Source organism: Rattus norvegicus, chromosome 14, assembly GCF_021556685.1.
Source record: "Rattus norvegicus strain SHRSP/BbbUtx chromosome 14, alternate assembly SHRSP_T2T, whole genome shotgun sequence".
In the NCBI taxonomy this organism is placed as follows: domain Eukaryota; kingdom Metazoa; phylum Chordata; class Mammalia; order Rodentia; family Muridae; genus Rattus; species Rattus norvegicus.
The window spans coordinates 78,812,041-78,830,639 of record NC_141547.1 but is presented as its reverse complement, the minus strand read 5'-3'; the positions used below and the strand labels follow the sequence as shown (position 1 = coordinate 78,830,639).

At 53.2% G+C, this 18,599-nt stretch overlaps 1 protein-coding gene across 6 annotated transcripts in view; it reads right to left on the bottom strand.

Moving 5' to 3' along the window:
* Sorcs2 (sortilin-related VPS10 domain containing receptor 2) overlaps window positions 1-12,633 on the bottom strand; it is a 363,891-nt gene extending 351,258 nt beyond the window's left edge. For 2 of the 6 annotated variants that reach the window (XM_087583136.1, XM_087583146.1), the window contains exon 1: window positions 12,059-12,633. In XM_087583136.1, the coding sequence (XP_087439262.1) occupies window positions 12,059-12,538 (480 nt within the window). In that variant the 5' untranslated portion in view covers window positions 12,539-12,633. 6 annotated transcript variants of the gene reach the window in all.
* Window positions 12,634-18,599: the final 5,966 nt, after the last annotated feature.

Sequence of the window (18,599 nt, the reverse complement as noted above, 5' to 3'; positions counted from 1 at the left end):
TTCCAGCCATAACTCTGATCAGGAAACTTGTGAAAACCCAGATGTCAACGGGAAAAGCACTCTTCAGAGACAGCCTCTAGAGATGAGTGTTTCGTGAGGGCCCCAGGGTCTTTGTTTCAGTTAAGTGGGTAACTCCGGAAATAGGAAGAAAGTGGAACCACGTGGAAGCCTGTTTTAAGAGCAAGAAAATCATAATTTCTGGCAACTGTGTAACCGGCCCTTTCCCTCAAGGTCCAGGGACAACAGTACCTTAGTGGATGGGGAAACTGAGGCTCAGTAATGCAGGGGAGAGAGCCTTCCTCAGAATGGGTACACAGCAACCCAAGCCACCCTCATTAAGGAGGCCACCAGAGCTCAGCACATCAGAGCATACATGGAGAGGCCCCCTAACCCAGGCTGCATGGTGGGGTGTACAGGAGGAGGCAGGAGGGGACTGCAAGCAGGAGGGACCCAGTCACTACTTCCAAAAAGGGTGAACCTTCAGTCTTTTTAGAAGTAGCATATCAATTCCTAGACACAGAATGAAGCCAAGGCCCCAGATACATCAGAGAAGGCTCCTCCCCAAAGGGTCCCCAGGATTACAAAGCTGGTATCCCCTAGAGGCTGACCCCAAGGCAGTGCTGGAGGGACTGAGGGGAACTGAGTACGTAGGCAGTGGAATAGATGTGTGTTCTGTGTGGAAGGTTCCCTCCCACCGCCCCCCCCCACCTCCCGCCATAACCCTGAGCCCCTGATCCTCCCTCCTGCTCTTTCCAGAACGTTCTCCAGTGACTCCACCTTCCCACTGTCCCCAGTCTCTGTTAACCCTCTTTGTCAAAGGCTAGGCAGACGTGTCCCCTGGGTTTTCTGCTTGGCTCTGCCTTTTGTAAGTGAGATGGGACCGAGAACAAGAATACTATTTAAATGTCTCAACTTCCTTTGGGAGCCAGTGTCTTCTCCCCACTGAGCACCCTGGCTCCTGGCTGACCCAGTCAGGTGGGAGAGCTGAGGCTGGTCTAGCAATGGGCACAGCCTGTGCTGTTGTCTGGCTACACAGCTTCCAACGGGAGTCAGGAAGCTGACTCCCTTTCAGCATGGCGCCTCTTGGCAGGGCGTACATCTCTCTTGCTTAGTTGCTCCCTTGCAGAGGTGAGCTCCCTCGCAGCACAAGATGGGAATTCCTTTATGCTTACAGGAGCTCAGTAGCTGGGCCTCTGAGTTGAGTCCCTTGTCATAGCGAATCATAAGACACCAGACACTAACTGAACATCTACCCTGCACTGGAGGTCACCCTCAATGAAGGCTCAGTTCTCCGTGACTCCCTTTCTTGGCCCAGCACCACATTTCTCGGCATGCGTCTCTCTGATGGATCTTCCAGAGCTGTGATCCTTGCCCAAGATACAACCTCTTCATTTTCACAGACTGCAAAATGAGACAGCTTCTTCCATTAGAAACAGGGTGCAGGTCACAGCAGCCTCCATCCCCAGTGCGGACCATAAGGGTTCCTCGGGCAGCTCATAATTACCCTCTGTCTCAAAACAGCATTCACACTGCTCAGACCTTCAAAACTCTCGCGTCTCTTCTCAGATGCCTTCAGACAGATTAGTTGTGTTTTGATAACTTCACAGAGTTGGCTTCCTTTATTCCTATCCATTTTACAGTAATTATAACATTCCGAGAGAGTGCCCCTCCCCCACTTCTCCAGAGGTGAGGTGGGCGGAGTCTGTGGCACAGAGAGGTAGGAACCCCCCCTCCCCTGTGCCAGGATGAGGGGTTCCTCAAGCCAGGAAATTCCACACTGTGTGCGCTGCGGTGCCCCTCAAAGCCTGACTCTGAGGAGGGTGGCGACCCAGCAGCTGACTCAATTCACAGAGAGGAGTATTTGGGTTGCAGGACTCAAAAACACCCAGAAGCCCTGCTCGGCCATCAAATGATAAATCAGACAACAAACTCCAACAGGGTTAAGCAGTATTGATGGGAATAAATTGAGAAAAACATAGGGATTTTTATTGAGTGCTTTATTTTTACGGAGTGAAAATTGAATTACTTAGCTGGTCAATGAGGAAGTCAATAGGGAAAAATGCCCAAAAGCATGAACTTGAAACGTAGCCTGCAGCTTCCACAGTACAAGTAGGACACCTCCGCCTCAGGACGGTGACTCCCACCCTTAGCCCAGCACCACACCAGCCCAGTTCTCTGTCACACAAGTTACAGATGTGGATGTGTTGGGCTTGCCAGCAGCCTCTGTCTTGAGTCACAAAAGCACACGAGTTCCAGCCACAGCTATGCCATCCCCTTCCTGGGCACAGGCAGGGCATGGCATTCTTGGGGTTCTCTGGGGATTGTACCCATACACCAGCCTGGCAGGTGTCAAAATTCAAGGCAGCATAAAAGAGACTTTGCTAGTTCAAGTTCATGCTCGATCCAGAAGTTAAGCAGACTCACCCTGTTACCCAGTCAGTCTATTTCCAAGCAAATACTCCAAGGATCAGAAGCCAGGAGTAAGCAGGTTCCTGTGGGGTCTGCACTCAAAGTTTCGTTCACTACAGCCAAAGGCGGAAAGAATTTAAACACCCACCATCAGATGAATGGCACAAAATGTGGTCCATCCCTACAATGGAGTATTATACAGCCCCCAAAAGAGAACATGCTTCCACATGTCACAACATGGGAAGGACATGGAGGACATGAGGCTAACACAGAACAGAGACTGTAGCTCCCACTCACATGAGGTCCAGAGCTGTCAGATCCAGGGAGTGATAACTACTGAGCCTGGGGAATTAGCTCTTAGTAGAGACAAAGTTTCAGCTGGAGAACATTCTGGAAATGAATGTGGGGATGGTTGCACAGCAACACAAGTGTCCTAATGCTGCTGAGCTGTGCATCTAAAAATAGGTACAACTGGGAAATGTTATATAACCACGATTCAGATCATGATAAAGGAAAACAAAAATATTTTAAAAGCTGTGAACGCTTTTTATTTATGACATATATGTGTGTGTGCACATGTGCGTGTGTGGAGGTCAGAGGACAACTTGCAGGAATCAGTTCTCTCCTTCCACCATGGAGGTTTTAAGGATCCCACTTAGATCCTGAGGGTTGGCGGCAAGCACCTCTACCTGCTGAGCCATCTCAAGGATCCCAAAATATTTCTTATATTTTTACAAAGGAGAGAAACTTGTGTTCAAAACTAATGAACTTCAAATCATGCCTGGGGCCCTTAATGGCTGTGCCCTGCAGGCCTCGAGGACAACCGCGTGCATGTTGGCCCATAACTGTAAATGGTTTGGAAGTAGCATCTATACAATGAGAGGTGCAGGCTGCCTGGCGTGGCAGGTGCTAAGGGACTGCAGTTGTTCCACTTTATTGTCCCTAGTCCAGAGCTCTAGGAAACAGAGAGCACTATGAGAAGGCCAAACTGCATCAGCGGCAAAGGCAGGAGGTGACCCTGACTGGCAGAGGCCACTTCCCCGTGAGCCTGGTGGGGTACCCACTGTGACACTTCACAAAATACCCAAGGGCAAAACAAACAAACAACAAACAAACACACTCAGATTTAAGACGGGTCCACACGGCAACCTACACTTGGCCCATCTCTTTCCTTGCTTTCGTTTGAACTCAGCTTATCCACGAGCATCAAGAAATGGCCAGAGCCAGGCTGCGCTCAAGTTGAGGCCAGCTCAACATCGGAGCAAATCATCTGCTTCCGCGAGAAAATTAGTAAGGACGGAGGGTGTTGTTATTTTAAGATCTCCGAGCCGGTGTGAGGAGAAACTAATTAAATGATTGTAATTTTCTGTGCGAATAAGCAACCAAGCACTACAGAAGCACAAACTAGGAAGGGGCTTCTCCACCTTCAAAGAATGGTGGGCTTTTTATTTCTCACTCCTACCTTCCCAGGGTCTACTCTCCGTCCTCAATATTCAAATGATGAAAGGAGCTTGATTGGATTCAGGTTGATGAACCCTTAAGTGTCAACGATCCTAGGGTGTCTGCCATCACCATCGCCCAGCGCCTATTCAGGCTGGGACCGCAGGTGGACCTGCCATGTGGGGCATGCCCATCCCCACTATGTCGTGGCTTCTTTCACTCTCAAAATCCAGATCACACACATACAAGACCCTGGGAGGGTTTCCCATACCCAGCACAGCCAGGAAATGATCTGATAGAAGCGTGCACTCTGCTGATGCCCGTGATGTAGAGACCAAAACCAACCTAACACATAGAGATTCGTATCCGCACTCGGCAAACCACAAATTCCACAGGGTCAGACACAGCCCTGTTCCCTACGCCCTGAGAAAACGACCCTGAGCAGCAGTCAGTCCTAGTGACGTCACTACCTTCAGGCCTCAGCCTCCCTTGGAAACCCACAGAACTTCCAAAGAGAGCCATCAAGATGGTGAGCAGAAGTGGACTCTTAAAGTATGGGTCCCCAGAGGGCCCCAACCAGAAGGCAGCCTGTACGCCCAGGACCCATGAAGGCACCCAGTTGCTTTTCCAGAAGCTCCAACTCTGCTCATTCTCATCACCCCTGGCAAGTCCTAACCTGACTGGAAAACCATCACCGTGGAGTAAGTAAGAGCAACTGTGGAGAGGCCTGAGCAAGCGCAGACTGCACTCTGACCCTGCTGGTGTGCACAGACGAGCTAATGTACGACCTCCTTAGAATGCGCTCTGGAACCCTCTGCAGCTATGGACTGAAGAGCCCCTTCACTAAAGCAGAAGTAGGTATGTGAAGTGTGTCAGGAACTTTGCTAAAGGGCTGTCCTGGCACCTCTGAGCCAGGCTTCCTGATGACAGCCGTCTCCCTCGTCTGCCTGGGAACATTCCAGACCTCTCAGCTCCTCATCTCCCTTTTGGCCTCAATATCCTTTCTTTTCTTTCCCAGTCTCCACCTCAGACTGGGTGAGGCTCTTCTCCTTGTCCTTCGGACTGACTTCATCTGCACCTCCTCCAGGAAGTCTCTGCAGATCCCCACCTACATGTTCACACAGCCCTGAGGACACTCTAGGTAGAATTCTGTTTCCACTCAGCATCTCACCAGGCAAGGTCTTTGCTTCATTGGACTCCACGCTGCAGCCCCAGCAGTTAACCCTGCCAGGTACACAAGAAACGCTCAGCAAATATTAGCTGAGTCCACAGCTACTGGGGGCTGGGACCTGCACTGTTGCTAGAAAAGAAAGAACAAGGAAGTGATGTCCAACTGCTTGGAAAACCACAGAGTGGAAGACAGCATTAGCAGCATACTGGACAGACCCCACCCATGCTGGCCAGGCTCCACCCATGCTGGCCAGGCTCCGCCCATGCTGCCAGGCTCCACCCATGCTGCCAGGTTCCGCCTATGCTGCCAGGCTCCGCCCATGCTGGACAACTAGCCTGACACAGAATTGTTATCCTTGCTTTACCAACTAAAAGGAAGCTCAGAGAGGCTCTATCCTCAACCAACTAGAACAGCAGAAGCAGAGGAGTCTGGTTGCACCTGATGCTGGAGTCCACATTGGAGCCTTGAGGCATTAAGGCCTGCACCTCCAGCATCATTAAGAGGAAGCTGTGCGTACCAGCACTGGAACTTTCAAGCCCTTCCCAATGCTGCTCGCTATGTCTATAAATAAAGTATGAATAAATTAAATGTATGCACAAAGTCCACAGCAGTCGGTAGTGATTTGGAAAGCACCTGATACTTCTGCTCATGTTACAGATGAGAAAACTGAGACTCAAGAAACTATGGGTACACGGGTACAGCGCCGGTGGAGGGGTGGGCTTCTGATTGAGAGTGGAGTGGTGTGAGACCCATCCGGGGATTAATGGGGAGACGGGTGGGCAGGCATTCTGGTAGACAGAGTAAGGTCCCGGGGCCAGAGGCTGAGAGGGCAGCATGAGTCTCACACACACAGGGGCTCACACTAATGACTCTGGACCTCGGCCTCTCGCCCATGCGGACACTTACCAGGGGTCGCGCCACACAGGGACTCACACCAGCCCCTCTGCCCGCCCAGCCTCCTCCTAACCAATGCTGATAGTCCTCAGCAGGGCCTGTAGCAGACATCTCTCATCCCTTCCCAAACAAACGGAACTCTCAGAGTTCAGTGTCTCCACAAATGCACGGAAGCCTCCCAAGCATGGCTCCTGTGGCTCTACTAGCCACACACACAGAGAGGCTGAACAAAAGAGCCTTCCATTCAGCCTAGTTTGTGCATGTGCTCATGCGTGTGCAATCACACATGCACACACACACACACACACACACACACACACACACACACACACGAGCGCATGGGGTTGGGGGCAGGTTTTCTGGACTCTGAGTTGCCCACTAGAGCAAGACAGGACCTTAGCGTCTACTGGAGGGCCTGGGAGAGTGGAGCTGGGACCCATCGAGGATCAAACCTGAGGTGCCCCAAAAAAGATGACATGAAGTGCAGGGGCCCTCAATCCACAATGACGTCACACCTGCCAAAGGAGATATCCAACAGGGAAGGCAGAAGTGGGCTGTGCCTCCAGAGCCAAGAGTCTTCCTCCGATCCCAGCTAGGAAACCCTTGAGAGCGGTGGCATGCATGCACTATGGTGGAAGAAGACCTATAGTCCTTTCGGCCCCTCCCATCCGGGCCTCCACTGCTCCCCACGCCTAGCTCACCGACCTAGTCAATTGACTTAATTTTCCTTGGTCTTCCCAGTTGAAATGAGCTGCCTGGTCCCCTTCCCAACCCCACGTGTGCTTCTTCACCTTCCCCAGGCGAGTCTCTGGGAACCGCAGGCAGCGGGGTTCTTTGGGATACCCCCCACTAGACTTCCAATGTTTGCATGGGAGGATGGCATCCCACAGGCTGCAAAGTCTTCTCACTGACCTCAGTGTCAGCCTGGGCCCAAGTGAAAATGCAGCATGTCTTCCCTGCCCTCAAGAACGGCCCTCAGGGGGCTGGGGATTTAGCTCAGTGGTAGAGCGCTTGCCTAGCAAGCACAAGGCCCTGGGTTCCGTCCCCAGCTCTGAAAAAAAGAAAAGAAGAGAAAAGAAAAAGAACGGCCCTCAGTGTCACCCTAACCGCCTCCCCGAAAATAAATCTATACAGGAGAAAAATAATCACCCTTACATGCAGATTCTAACCTGGATCCCTCCATATGTTCCTACTCTACACAGCGCAAGACCCTGGGGCACTCCCGGCACAGAACAGGAGACCACTAGAGTACGCACCCGGGGTTTGCCTCCGTAGACCCTGCGCTACGGTACACTGCTCTTTGACTGCCACCTGTCCACAACACAGGCATCGCTGTCTTCCTCCTCGTTCTTCACCCAGACACTAGACTCGAGGTCCTGACAGGCTTGCACCCCAGTGGGGAGCACCTGACAGCCCCTGTGACAGACACTCAGCATGAGTCACAGCATCCTTGGTCTCTGTCTCACTTGGGTGGCCACTGGATGCTTTGGTAGTGGCTGCAAGGACAAGTGCTCAGTGCCTACAAGCTGCCCGTCTCAGCTCCCACGGGAAGCCAGACCTCTGCTCCAGCCATAAAACCAAGGGAGACTGGAGCTTAGGAGCCCTGGACTCGGGAACTCACAGTGCCCAGGAGCCACTGAGATACTTCTAATACAAAACCAGAAAACCACAGACACCCAAAAACCCACAACTACAGGAAACAGGGCTAGACGTGAGCTCTGGGCCAGGTGAGGACCCATTCACTTCGGATCTCAGAGGGTCTCAGTAGGCGGAGACTCACTTGGAGCCTCAGAGCCCAGCACTGAAGAAAGCAAGAGGCTGGCACAGCAGGGGACCCCTCCCTCAGAGCCCCCCTCCCCAACACAGCCAAGGCACAGCGCAGACGGGAAGCCTCTTCCCAAAGCAGTACAGAGTCGTGCTAGCCTCAACCCTGAACTTCTCCTGTGGCCTTTCAGGCCACACCCGAGCCAGATGCCAAGTTCCAACTACACACCATGCTGTGATCTGTGCATTTCACGTGGAAAATCTGGCCCTTGTACAACCGACCTACGGGTGCCCACAAGTCCCCTCCCATGGCGAGGACAGAGGCCCAGAGCATCTCCTCCATTTGTCCTAGGATCCAAGGCCAGAGGGTTGATCCTGAGACAAACCCAGGCTGGCAGGCTTAGAAGCCAAAATATTCACCACCCCGACACTCCGCAGCCACACCTTAGGGGACTGTGGGTGCCCTTTTTCCCTCCCAGCTTCTTGCTTGGGCTTCTGCTCCCACACAAGGTATTTGGTGTCTCTGTGTGGCACCTGTGACCTTCAAAGTCCTACCTAGCAGGCCTTGCTTAAACTGTTCCTCCAGCTTAAACACCCTCCTTCTCTCCTCTCCTCCCTACTTTTGAGTCAGCCCCGATGTCGCCTCCTCTGTGCTGTCCTCCCTGATGACACCCTGCCCATAGCTGCCTGTTTGTGTCTGACCCTCCCATCAGGTGACTCTGAGCTCCAGGTGCATGCTCAGAAGATGACAAGTGAGACCTGCTCCCTGCTCTTGGGGGCAGAAGTGTGTCAGCCCCTCCCCCAAGGTCCAAAATTAAAGCCCAGGACCTCCAAACAAGTGGATCGGGAGTAGAACTTCTAACAGTGATTCCATTATACTGAGCTTGTTGAGATGGCCTTAACCAGGTGGTACTGGTGTCCCAATAGGAAAGAGAGATCACGTTCCAGGTACAAAGGGTCAAAAGAACACTGCTGTCCAGGACCCACACTGTCATGGTCCTTTGCCACAAAGCCAGAGCAAACTAATGCACCTGCCCTCAAGGAACCTGGCCTGCAGCAATTCTCATACAACTCAGGCAGAGGCCATGATCCTCTATACAAGAAACCAAGGCCAACAGCCTGCCCTTGACTTCCCACCACAGAGAACCCACCTTTGGCTCTCTGCATTTATATAACGTGACACAGGATAAGGAGTCCAGCCAGATGCCTGGAGTGGAGTACGCTTAATCTGCTCAGAATTATCTGTGAGCAACCACCTCCACTTCCGGAGACACGGCACAGGCCAGAGGGAAGTAATCGGTCAGCCTGAGGAACAGCGATGGGACCTGGCTATTGGAAAGTTCGCACCCAAGCTAAACCATGGGTCGTATTCAAGTTTATAGGGGAAGGAGACCAGGTGAGCCATACTTAAAATAAGCTCCATCAGCAAGCAATTTCTCCCAAAACAGTACGTCACAAACCTACCAGACTAACAAGAAAACGCCACCCCTCAGTTGGAGCCCAGAACAGTGGTCTACTTCCCACCTTGGTATAACCTCTCTGCCTCCAAGGGCAGTGTGGAGACGCAGAGGCCAGTGTGCACAAGCCCAACCCAGGCCCATGAAAAGGCAACCCTGGTCGGTTTCCACGAAGGACTCATCTCACTTGTAACAATGTGTTGCCACAGCTAAACGGCAGCTGGAGAGGCCCTGTTTGAACTTCCAAGTGAGTTCCCTTCCCTATCTCCATGGGAGCAGGAAGAATCGAGGCTTTGCAGGGAAAACTCACATATGTTCCCAGAGCTGGAGTGACAGAGACTGTCTGGGAACCAGCTTGAGTCCCGCCATCCCTCAGCCCATCCCTTAGCTGGATGCTGGCTAATGCCATTTCGGAGAGTCTGCCCCTCCCCTCCCACCCCCCCTACCCCCAGCCCCACCCCCAGCCACCCCCGCGCTCTTATTTTGAAAAGCACCTGACATGATAAAGCAAACACTCCGCTGTGGACCACATCTGCAGAGGGCAGGGGCAAGCAGCAGAAAGGCAACTCCATAAAGACAGCACTCAGAGTCTCGTTCTGCTCTGTCTCATCCAAGCTTGCTGAGGTGGTGCTTGAAGCAAGAGGTACAGCCAACTGCCAAGTGCTGGCTCTCATCTTTGTCCCTGTGGCTGCACATTGAACACAGAGGCGGGGGGGGGGGGGGGGGCAGCGCACTTCCAAGACACTTCATGTGCCAAGAATGTGCTGTGCACAACCAGATCCGAGAGAATCGTGTTTAAAGGAACCGGTTTCCTGAGGCAGCTCTCGGTGGCAGCCCTCACCCAACTTTTTCCGTTCCTGGGTTTTTCTCTGGCAAGGTAAACCTATGAGCGTATCCCCAGCCGTGGGCGGTCGGTCAAGATTTCTGGAGGGAATCCCATCTTCCGTATGGCCCAGGGCTGAGTGCAGTGAGTAGGGAGAAGGGAGGGACTGAAGTCAGATAGATGCTTGGGCAGTGTTTCCATGCTACTCCACATAGTCTAAGTGCCAGCTAAGTGCCAGGCTGGGGCCTGGTATCCTCATCTCACACCGGCCCCCATGCCACAATGGCTGCAGAAGAGGGTCCCTCAAAGCTTGGCCAGTCCTTCTCCATTCTCAACTCTCCAAGAAGCCTAATCAAGGGCCAGGCTCTGAACTCATAACGGGTTCAGCTGTATACCAGTCCATCCTAGAGGCAGTCGGTCCCCTTTCCTGTGGACACGTCAGACACACACGCATACCCCAACCTGGTGTCTCACTCCCTTCTTTCATACCATGAAGCTAAGTGACAAAGTGACAAGCTAGTTAGATTAACAACCTCAGCACTCCAGATCCATGGTACTTACTCTCAGTGTGCTTCTGTCCCTTTCTCTTGTGTTCCAGCCTACCGTTATTCAGTCCTCAAGAATGGCCAATGACCCAGGGGTCCTGGTTTATCTTTAGGTACTAGCCAGCACTAAAAGGCCCAGAGCAACAGCACACCTAGAGTTGGAGGGCTCTCTCAAGGTGCAGTTAAGAAAGGCAGCAGGGCACCTCCACGCCCTTCTTGGGAGGAGCACCCAAGTACTCTGCTCAGCACCCTGACTGCCCCCTGCTGGCCAAATGCATCCACAGCACCAGCTCTGCCCTCTGAAGGCTGCTAGTCTTCCTGGAGATGTCATTAATTTAGGGACCAGTGAAGGCACCTGCATCCTGGATGCAGCCAGCCAGTAGGGAAGGGGCTGGCAGGACTGGAGTTCAGGCCAGTCAAGACCACTTGGTTGTCCCTTCTCGAGCACAAATGGAAGCCTCCTAGCAGTTAATAAGAGTGTGAAGAGAGGAGACAGGGGAAAAAGTGTCTGTGATAACCCAAAAAGGAGACGCACTCACTTCACTTCCCAGTGCATGCTGGGACTCTGGTCTTATTAGTCTCCTCAAAACTTGGAAGACAAGGAGAAGAGATGGAGTCACCTACTGGGGGATGGGGAAGGAGTGGAAAGTATGAGCGGACTGTATGCAGGCAGTGAGGAGGGATTCCTAGCTCTCTCCACGAAAACACACTTCCCTGGATAGCACAGTCTTGCAAACCGGGAGTGCACATACCTGGGACTCCCCGGAGGGGACAGAGTGACTCTGGCTTTTAACAAGGAAGAACAAACCCCTTGGGGTGTGCTACCACAAAAGGAAGGAAGTGGATCCTAGATCTGGGAGTGCAGGAGGGTAAAGGATTCTGGAGATCTGGGCAGAGGGAGAGGTATGGGAGAAAAGCAGGGAGGGAGTCAGCACCCGGCACTAGAGACCACAGAATGGTAAATAACATTAAAGACCCCGTGGTCCAGGCGGTCTAAAGACAGCCGTGGGACACAAGAAGAGGAGCAATCCTAGAATTGCTAGAGTCTTCGAACAGGACACGGAACTGACAGCGATACCGTGGTCCCCGAGATCAGAGTAGATGAGGTAGTAAGGACTCCAGAGCTGGCAATTCCAGAGGTGCACTCTGGAGCTGCTGGGTGCAGTGCAGTGTGTAGGCGACCCACCCACCAGGCACGCGGCACAGAGCTGAGTAGCCCTTAAGGACCTGGAGTTGTCCCATGCTGCCCAGATCCTGAAGACTCTAGGGACCTTCCCCACTGCCCATATCTAGAGGCCAGGGATGCTTGTGGTCTCCAGATCTTCGGAAATGCCTTCTGAGCGAATCCGAATCTCACAAATTCGAGGACCCTTCCAAAAGTAACCCATAGCCAGAAGCCAGTAGGGGCGCCGCCGAGGTGACCCGCGTCCCCCAAGTAGCCAAGAATGCCCAGCAGGAGTGACCGCGGGTGGTCCGGAAGTAGGGGGGCTGTGGTAGTCTCCCTGGGTATCCCGAGGTGTCCGGGCAAGGCCGGGGGCGTGCGGAGGTCACTTACGCTGCTGTTCTCTCCTGTCCAGTGTACCATCGCCTGGTTGTGCGTCGCGTCTCCCTTGAGCACGAACGACGTGCTGATGAGCGAGACCTGTGCGCGCGAAGCCGAAGCTGCACCGGCCACCGGCGCCGCCCGAACCCTGCGCCCCTTGCCCAGAGCTGGGGCGCCATCAGTGCTGGGACCCGAAGCAGAACCCGGACGGAGACCCGGGACGCCAGGCTCCGATTCTCGTGTCTGCGGATCCTGGCGATTGCTGGACTCCGTGCGTCCCGCGGGCAGCAGCCTGGTGACCTGCACACTGGGACCCCAGCGCCCGGGCTGGGGGGAGCGCCCCATCGCTCCGCAGGCAGCCACCAGCACCAGCAGCAGCAGCAGCAGCGGCCACGAACGTGGCCAGCACGGCGGCAGCAGAACCTGGAAGCTCCGATCCGGCGCAGTAAGGCCAGGACGCTTCGGGGCGCTCGGGGTTCCCCGGTGCGCCATGGTCGCCGGTAGGTAGCGGCGGGGCGGTACGGGCGACACCGCGGCCGCGAGAGCGGGAGGGCGCTGGAAGCTTGAGCAAGAGCGCAGAGAAAGGAGCCGGGAGGGAGGGAGCGCGGGAGGAGGGGACTCAACGCCGCCACGCAGCCAAGGGAGCACCGCCACCTGCCGGCCGCGGGCGAACCTCCGCAGCTCTGGGCCGGGCCAGGCCGGGCCAGGATGTCCTGAGCGCAGTCACACCTCCAAGACCCCTTCCTTCCTTCACAGTGACTCCCAACCTTATCCTCGATCCTCCTCTCTCACCCTCTTTCCATCCTCCCTGATTTCTCGAGGCGTTTACGAAGCAGCTGCACTTGACCAGACAGAGTTCCAGGCACTTGGGGCACAACGGGGTGCAACAAAGGGAAACGGGCCACACCCAACTAGTCCGCTTAGAGGCCAAACAACTCCAGAGCAGCCGGTCTGCAGAGGTGGGGAGAGCGCCTCCTCTGGGCGCTGCTGGAGAGAGTCAAGGGGATGCCCGCGAGTCATGAAAACCGGAGAGATGTTCCAGGCAGCTGAGGACAGTGCAGGAACCTTGGGGTGTCAACTAAAACCAACTCAGTACCTCAGACTTTGGCTTTATCTCCCACCTCCCGGGGAACCCCTGAACAGAATATTACACCTGTGTAGAGGTAGCAAGGAGAGAAGAACAGAGAGGTGGGGTCCCAGCCAGACGGGGTAGGCCAGCACAGAACATGTGGAAACTAGACCCAGAGCTCACCACGTCTTTAATTCAATGCCAATAAAAGCCGCCATCACTGCCAGCCCCTCTGCCATCCAGGACACAAAGCAGGTGGCTGCCCAACTAAGGCCAAGAGTGCAATTGAGCTTTGTCCCCTCGGTCAGGCCAAGGCTCATCCTCTCAGGCTCAGGGTCCGGGAGTCAGGGAGTCTTAGAGATAGACACTGAAAGGCCCCGCTGTCTACTGGGTCTCTTCACTCCAGAAAACCTAATAGAGCAAAGAACCAAGTATCCAGCAAAGTCTGAATTTGCTATCAAGGTTGAACTCCAGTGCCCTCTCCAGGAGTTCCTGTTCAGCACAGGCGGGCGTTGCTAGGGCTCCAATGTGCGGAGCACTGAACAGGACTGGAGTTCCTGCCGGGCCTCCTCCTGTGGAATGTGCCCAGGGTGCACCCTGATATAAACTTCCAACCCGAAAAATTCAGGAGCTGAAGTCCAAAGCCAGGCAAGAAGAGAGGGTGCACAGCTGTGGCAACATTTGGTCTAGCAAAGAAAGGCTAGCAGAGACAGACAGTATGGGGCTGGAGGGGGTGGGGAAGGACAGGAAACTAGATAATGTGCCTTTCCTAGATCTGAGGTGGCGGTGAAGGGGGTTCCAAGTCACAACTGTATACCATCAGAGTATAAGGTGCTTTGTTGTGCTTTAATTTTTCAAAAAGCTTCTAAGTAATAAGAGAAAGCCTCAGGACATGACAGAATACTGAACACCTACCATGTGTCCGGGAATTCCCTAGGGGCCTCTGTGCCTGGCAGGTCATGACTAGGACAGGTAGTGGGTAGAACTGTCCCCATTTACAAATGAGGAAACATTCAAAAGTTCAGTCACAGCCTGAAGTCACCCAGACTCTGACCCAGGTGCTGTGATCAGAGATGGTGCCTTTTATACCACCTATACCTCTTATCATCTGGAGAAGGGGCTCTGGGACACTACACCATGCAGGCACTTGCCACCCGGTCAGAGGGAGATGGGAGCCACCACTGGCCATCCCAGCCTATCTGAGACTCAGGTCACAGAGACTTGGTCAAGGTCCCCCATGAATAGAAGAGTCCAGGCCTGGCACAGAGGTGTGATGCCCTGCTGGGGCTCTTTCCAAAACAATCTACTGCCTCTGCTCCAGAGAGGACACAGGGACTTAGAAGAGGACATCTGGCTCATCTCTTCCATGATGAGCCCAAAGCTGTTAGGATCACTCCGTTTACAGCCATGGCTGGATCCAGGGACCCTGATGAAGGAGAGGAGGCTCAGGTCTGGCAGAATGGACAGATGCTTTATTAAAAGGCCTACCTCAGCGATTGGCTAGCACCCAGGAGAAAGGAAAGGTACTGTGTAATGAAGGGTGAATCTGAGGAGGAGGGGAAGCCCCACTTTATTGTGAGGTAACATGGAACTGTCAACCAAAGAAGCAAGTGTCAAGAGGGAGCCAGCCACAGCCACCACGGGTGCTGTCCTGGCTGAGGGAAGAGCCCTTGAGTGCTGATCTTACTGCTGTGCCCAGGAGTGGCTCAATTGATATTCAGAGGCTGACCGAGTGTAGCTGGAGTGTTTGAAGCAGAGGAGTGAGATTATTAGCTTTTTTATAGCTGCTTTCCTGGCCTTGAGGACGGGCATAGAGACCACTTAGGAGGCAACTCCTCCAAAGGGCTAGAGATGTGGGGGCTGGAACAGAGGGAAGGAAAACTCTGCAGAGATCTTTCACTCCACTTCCGATCACTGTGCATTAACCTTCCTCAGACATCCACTGCAAAGGCTTGCACATAAATGCAAGAGAGAGATGGAGGGATGTGTAGACAGCAGAGGAAGCTGACCGGCCACCTCTGGGCGTCACATCTGATGTCTCCAGCTAGAGTAAAGAGGGCATGCACTGTCAGCAATGTATGCCAGGGTGGCCAGAGGCGCAGCAGACATAGGACGTGAAGGGTTGATAGCCATGCTGTACATGAAGCCCTGAAGGAATCTGTGGATCCAAGCACATGCAGATGGTATGATTCAGCATTGCCCGTGCTTGGGAATCAGAAATGCAATCCTCTTCAAAGCTACAAAGCTCCTGGTCTTCAAAATACAGAGATACTGAGATACTGTCTACCCCAGATATCCTCTGGCTCTGCTCCCTGCTTCATACCCTATAAGGAATCAAAGGTTGATCCTGCTCCTGGGACTTCACGGCCTCACAGTGACACTAAGTATATGCTCCAAGGGGAGAGTTTGAAACTCAGTCCAGTGATGACCTCAGTCTCTGCTCCTGAATGTCCACAGCAAGCCAGTGTGACTCCAGGCGGACTTACCTCACATATCGTAGATAGTAGAGAATGTGTCCCCACCAGAAGCTCACATGGGACACAGTAAGGGACCCTGACTAGTCAGTGTCCTACTTCCCCAGGTGTTACACCTCCACCTGCCCCTCAGATGCCTCACCTGTCAAATAGGCCCAGCCTGCCTTGACCTTGTGCTTCTCAAAGCTCGGTGCCTGGGCCAGCATGTGCAATGTTTTCAGGAAACTAGACCTAGAAAGCCAAGATCCCCCAGGTATGACCCAGGGCTTAGGTTTTAGCACATCGTCTGGTAGAGCTCGCACATCCCAAACTTGAAGTGCAGCTCTGTTCCAGTGTCTCGGGCAGCATTTTAGACTTGCCTGTAGGGGGAGGGGGGCTGGAGAGATGGCTCAGTGGTTAAGAGCACTGACTGCTCCCACGGAGGTCCTGAGTTCAATTCCCAGCAACCACATGTGGCTCACGACCATCTGTAATGGGATCTGATGCCCTCTTCTGGTGTGTCTGAAGACAGCTACAGTGTGCTCACATACATAAAAATAAATAATAACTAACTAACTCGACTTGCCTGGGAAAGAAGAAAAACTCCTGGTCTCAAGTTTTCTGAGATGGAGACCAACTATAGCATTCGGCCATCTGAAGTTTCCAGGGTGGTTTGACTGTACATCCAGTAAAGACCACTGTCCCTATCATTCCTCCCAATGCTGGAAATGGAACCCAGGGCTTTGCACATGACAGACAAGTGTCCAACCAACCCTGACCATCTTCTCCTTCTCCTCTCCTTTTTCTTCTTCCTCTCCTCCTTCCTCCTCCTCTTCTTCCTTCCCTTCCTCCTCCTCTTCCTCTTCCTTCTCTTCCTCCTCCTCTTCCTCTTCCTTCTCTTCCTCCTCCTCTTCCTCTTCCTCCTTTTCTTCCTCCTCTTCCTCTTCCTCCTTTTCTTCCTCCTCTTCCTCTTCCTCCTTTCCCCTCCTCTCTTCCTCTTCCTCCTCTTCCTCCTCTTCCTCCTCTTCCTCCTCCTCTTCCCCTTCTCCTCTTCCTCCTCTTCTTCCTCCTCCTCTCCCTCCTCTCTTCCTCCTCCTCTTCCCCTTCTCCTCTTCCTCCTCTTCTTCCTCCTCCTCTCCCTCCTCTCTTCCTCCTCCTCTTCCCCTTCTCCTCTTCCTCCTCTTCTTCCTCCTCCTCTCCCTCCTCTTCCTCCCCCTCCTCTTCTTCCTCTTCCTCCTCTTCCTCCTTCTCTTCTTCTTTCTCCTCTCTTCCTCCTCTTCCCCTTCTCCTCTTCCTCCTCTTCCTTTTCCTCCTCTTCTTCCTCCTCTTCCTCTCCCTCCTCTCTTCCTCCTCCTCCTCCCTTTGGGACAAAGTCTCACTCTGCAGCTCTATCTGCCTGGAACTTACTATGTAAGACCGCCTCGAACTCACAGGGATCCACCCTGCTCTGAGTCCAGAGCGCTGGAGCCAGAAACGTGTACCTGGTCCCAGTGATGGATTTTTACGAGAAGTCAGGGAAGGTGGGAGTGACAGTGGTAGGCCTGGAACCTCAGCCCTAAGGAATCTAAAAAGCAGGTCCAAGGTCAACCTGGGCTACACACACAGTCACCCACCCACCGAAAAGTAAAAGGGGATAGAAAGAATATGAACAGGGATAAACTTGGAGAGAGAGGAGAAAACAAATATAACAAAAGTTTAAGGTAGAATAAGAAATAACTTAGTAAGGATAATTGGATTAAAGGTCAAGCACACAGTAGGACCCCAACTGAGAGGTCAGTGGAGCCCAGCTGTGCTCTGACTTTGCCAGTCCCGTGACTGCACTGTGTCCCAGAAAGAGGAGGGTATTGTCTTCTGTATAGTGAACTGTTGCACTTGCTCACTGAAAGTCACAGCTTCCTTACGTGGCTCTGGCGGTGATGTGTTAGTCTTCATACATGTGACAAAGCTAAACCTGTGGACTGCCCCAAGTGGGGTCTATCTCAGACAAGTGGGGTCTATCTCAGAGACAGGTAAGGAACCCAGGAGTGAGTACCACCAGAAACAAGGGACTCAACCAAGCAGAGGCCCCTAGGGCATGCCCCACATCTTCCAGCTGTCTCTAGAGCTGGTGAGTGGCAGAGTCTCCTAAGGACTGCTAAGGATAAAAGGCAATAGCTCTGAGCCAGGAAGATCAAGTGCGACTTCTCCTTGTCAGGTTGTCAGGGGCAACAGAGAAAGGCAGCAGGGACGGTGGGTCAGATCCTCAACTGGGACCTGGAGCTGGAGTCTGATGCCTAACAGCCGCCTCTGTGAGCCAATGGAGAGAGTAGAGAGGGGAAGAGAGGTGGAGAGGTGGTGTCTGCAGTCCTGTGGTGTGGTGCATTTTAAAGGGCTTGCTTTGTGGTGGAACCAGGGGCTCCTTGACCCTTGGAATACATCTCTGTGGACCAGCCAGCCCCAGGGTGCTAACGAGAGGTGTGGTTAAAGCACTGCATAAAGGGCAGGTTCATTTCTTCCGTTCATCAGGGTTTACTGAGCACCTGTTGGGTGCCAATCCCTGCCTTCCAGGGCTGACATGCTAGTAGCCACGGTCAGACCAGGAAGAATGAAAAGTGACAGTCACATCACACTTCAAGCCCGGAAGCAGAGAGAGGTGAGGGCATGTACACACACACACACACACACACACACACACACACACACACACACACGTGTACACACACACACACACACACACACACACACACACACACACACAGGACACACCCCAGTAGCCTAAGGAATGCCTACTAAGCCTGCCTCTTAAAGGGGCCCAGCCTCCAATCCAAATTGTGTCTCATTTATCATGCAGATAACTGGACCTCTGCACCAAGCCCCAAAGGCCATTTAGAAAAAAAAATGGTAACTGCCAGGGTGGTGCTGAGATGGCCTCTTTATGACAATAGTGGCTTAGCCCTAGGGGTCCCACTGGCATCCTATGATGTGGAGTCTTTGACAGTCCATTCGGATACCTGCCCTGCAGTCAGAGTACACAGTCATTTAAAAGTCGAGC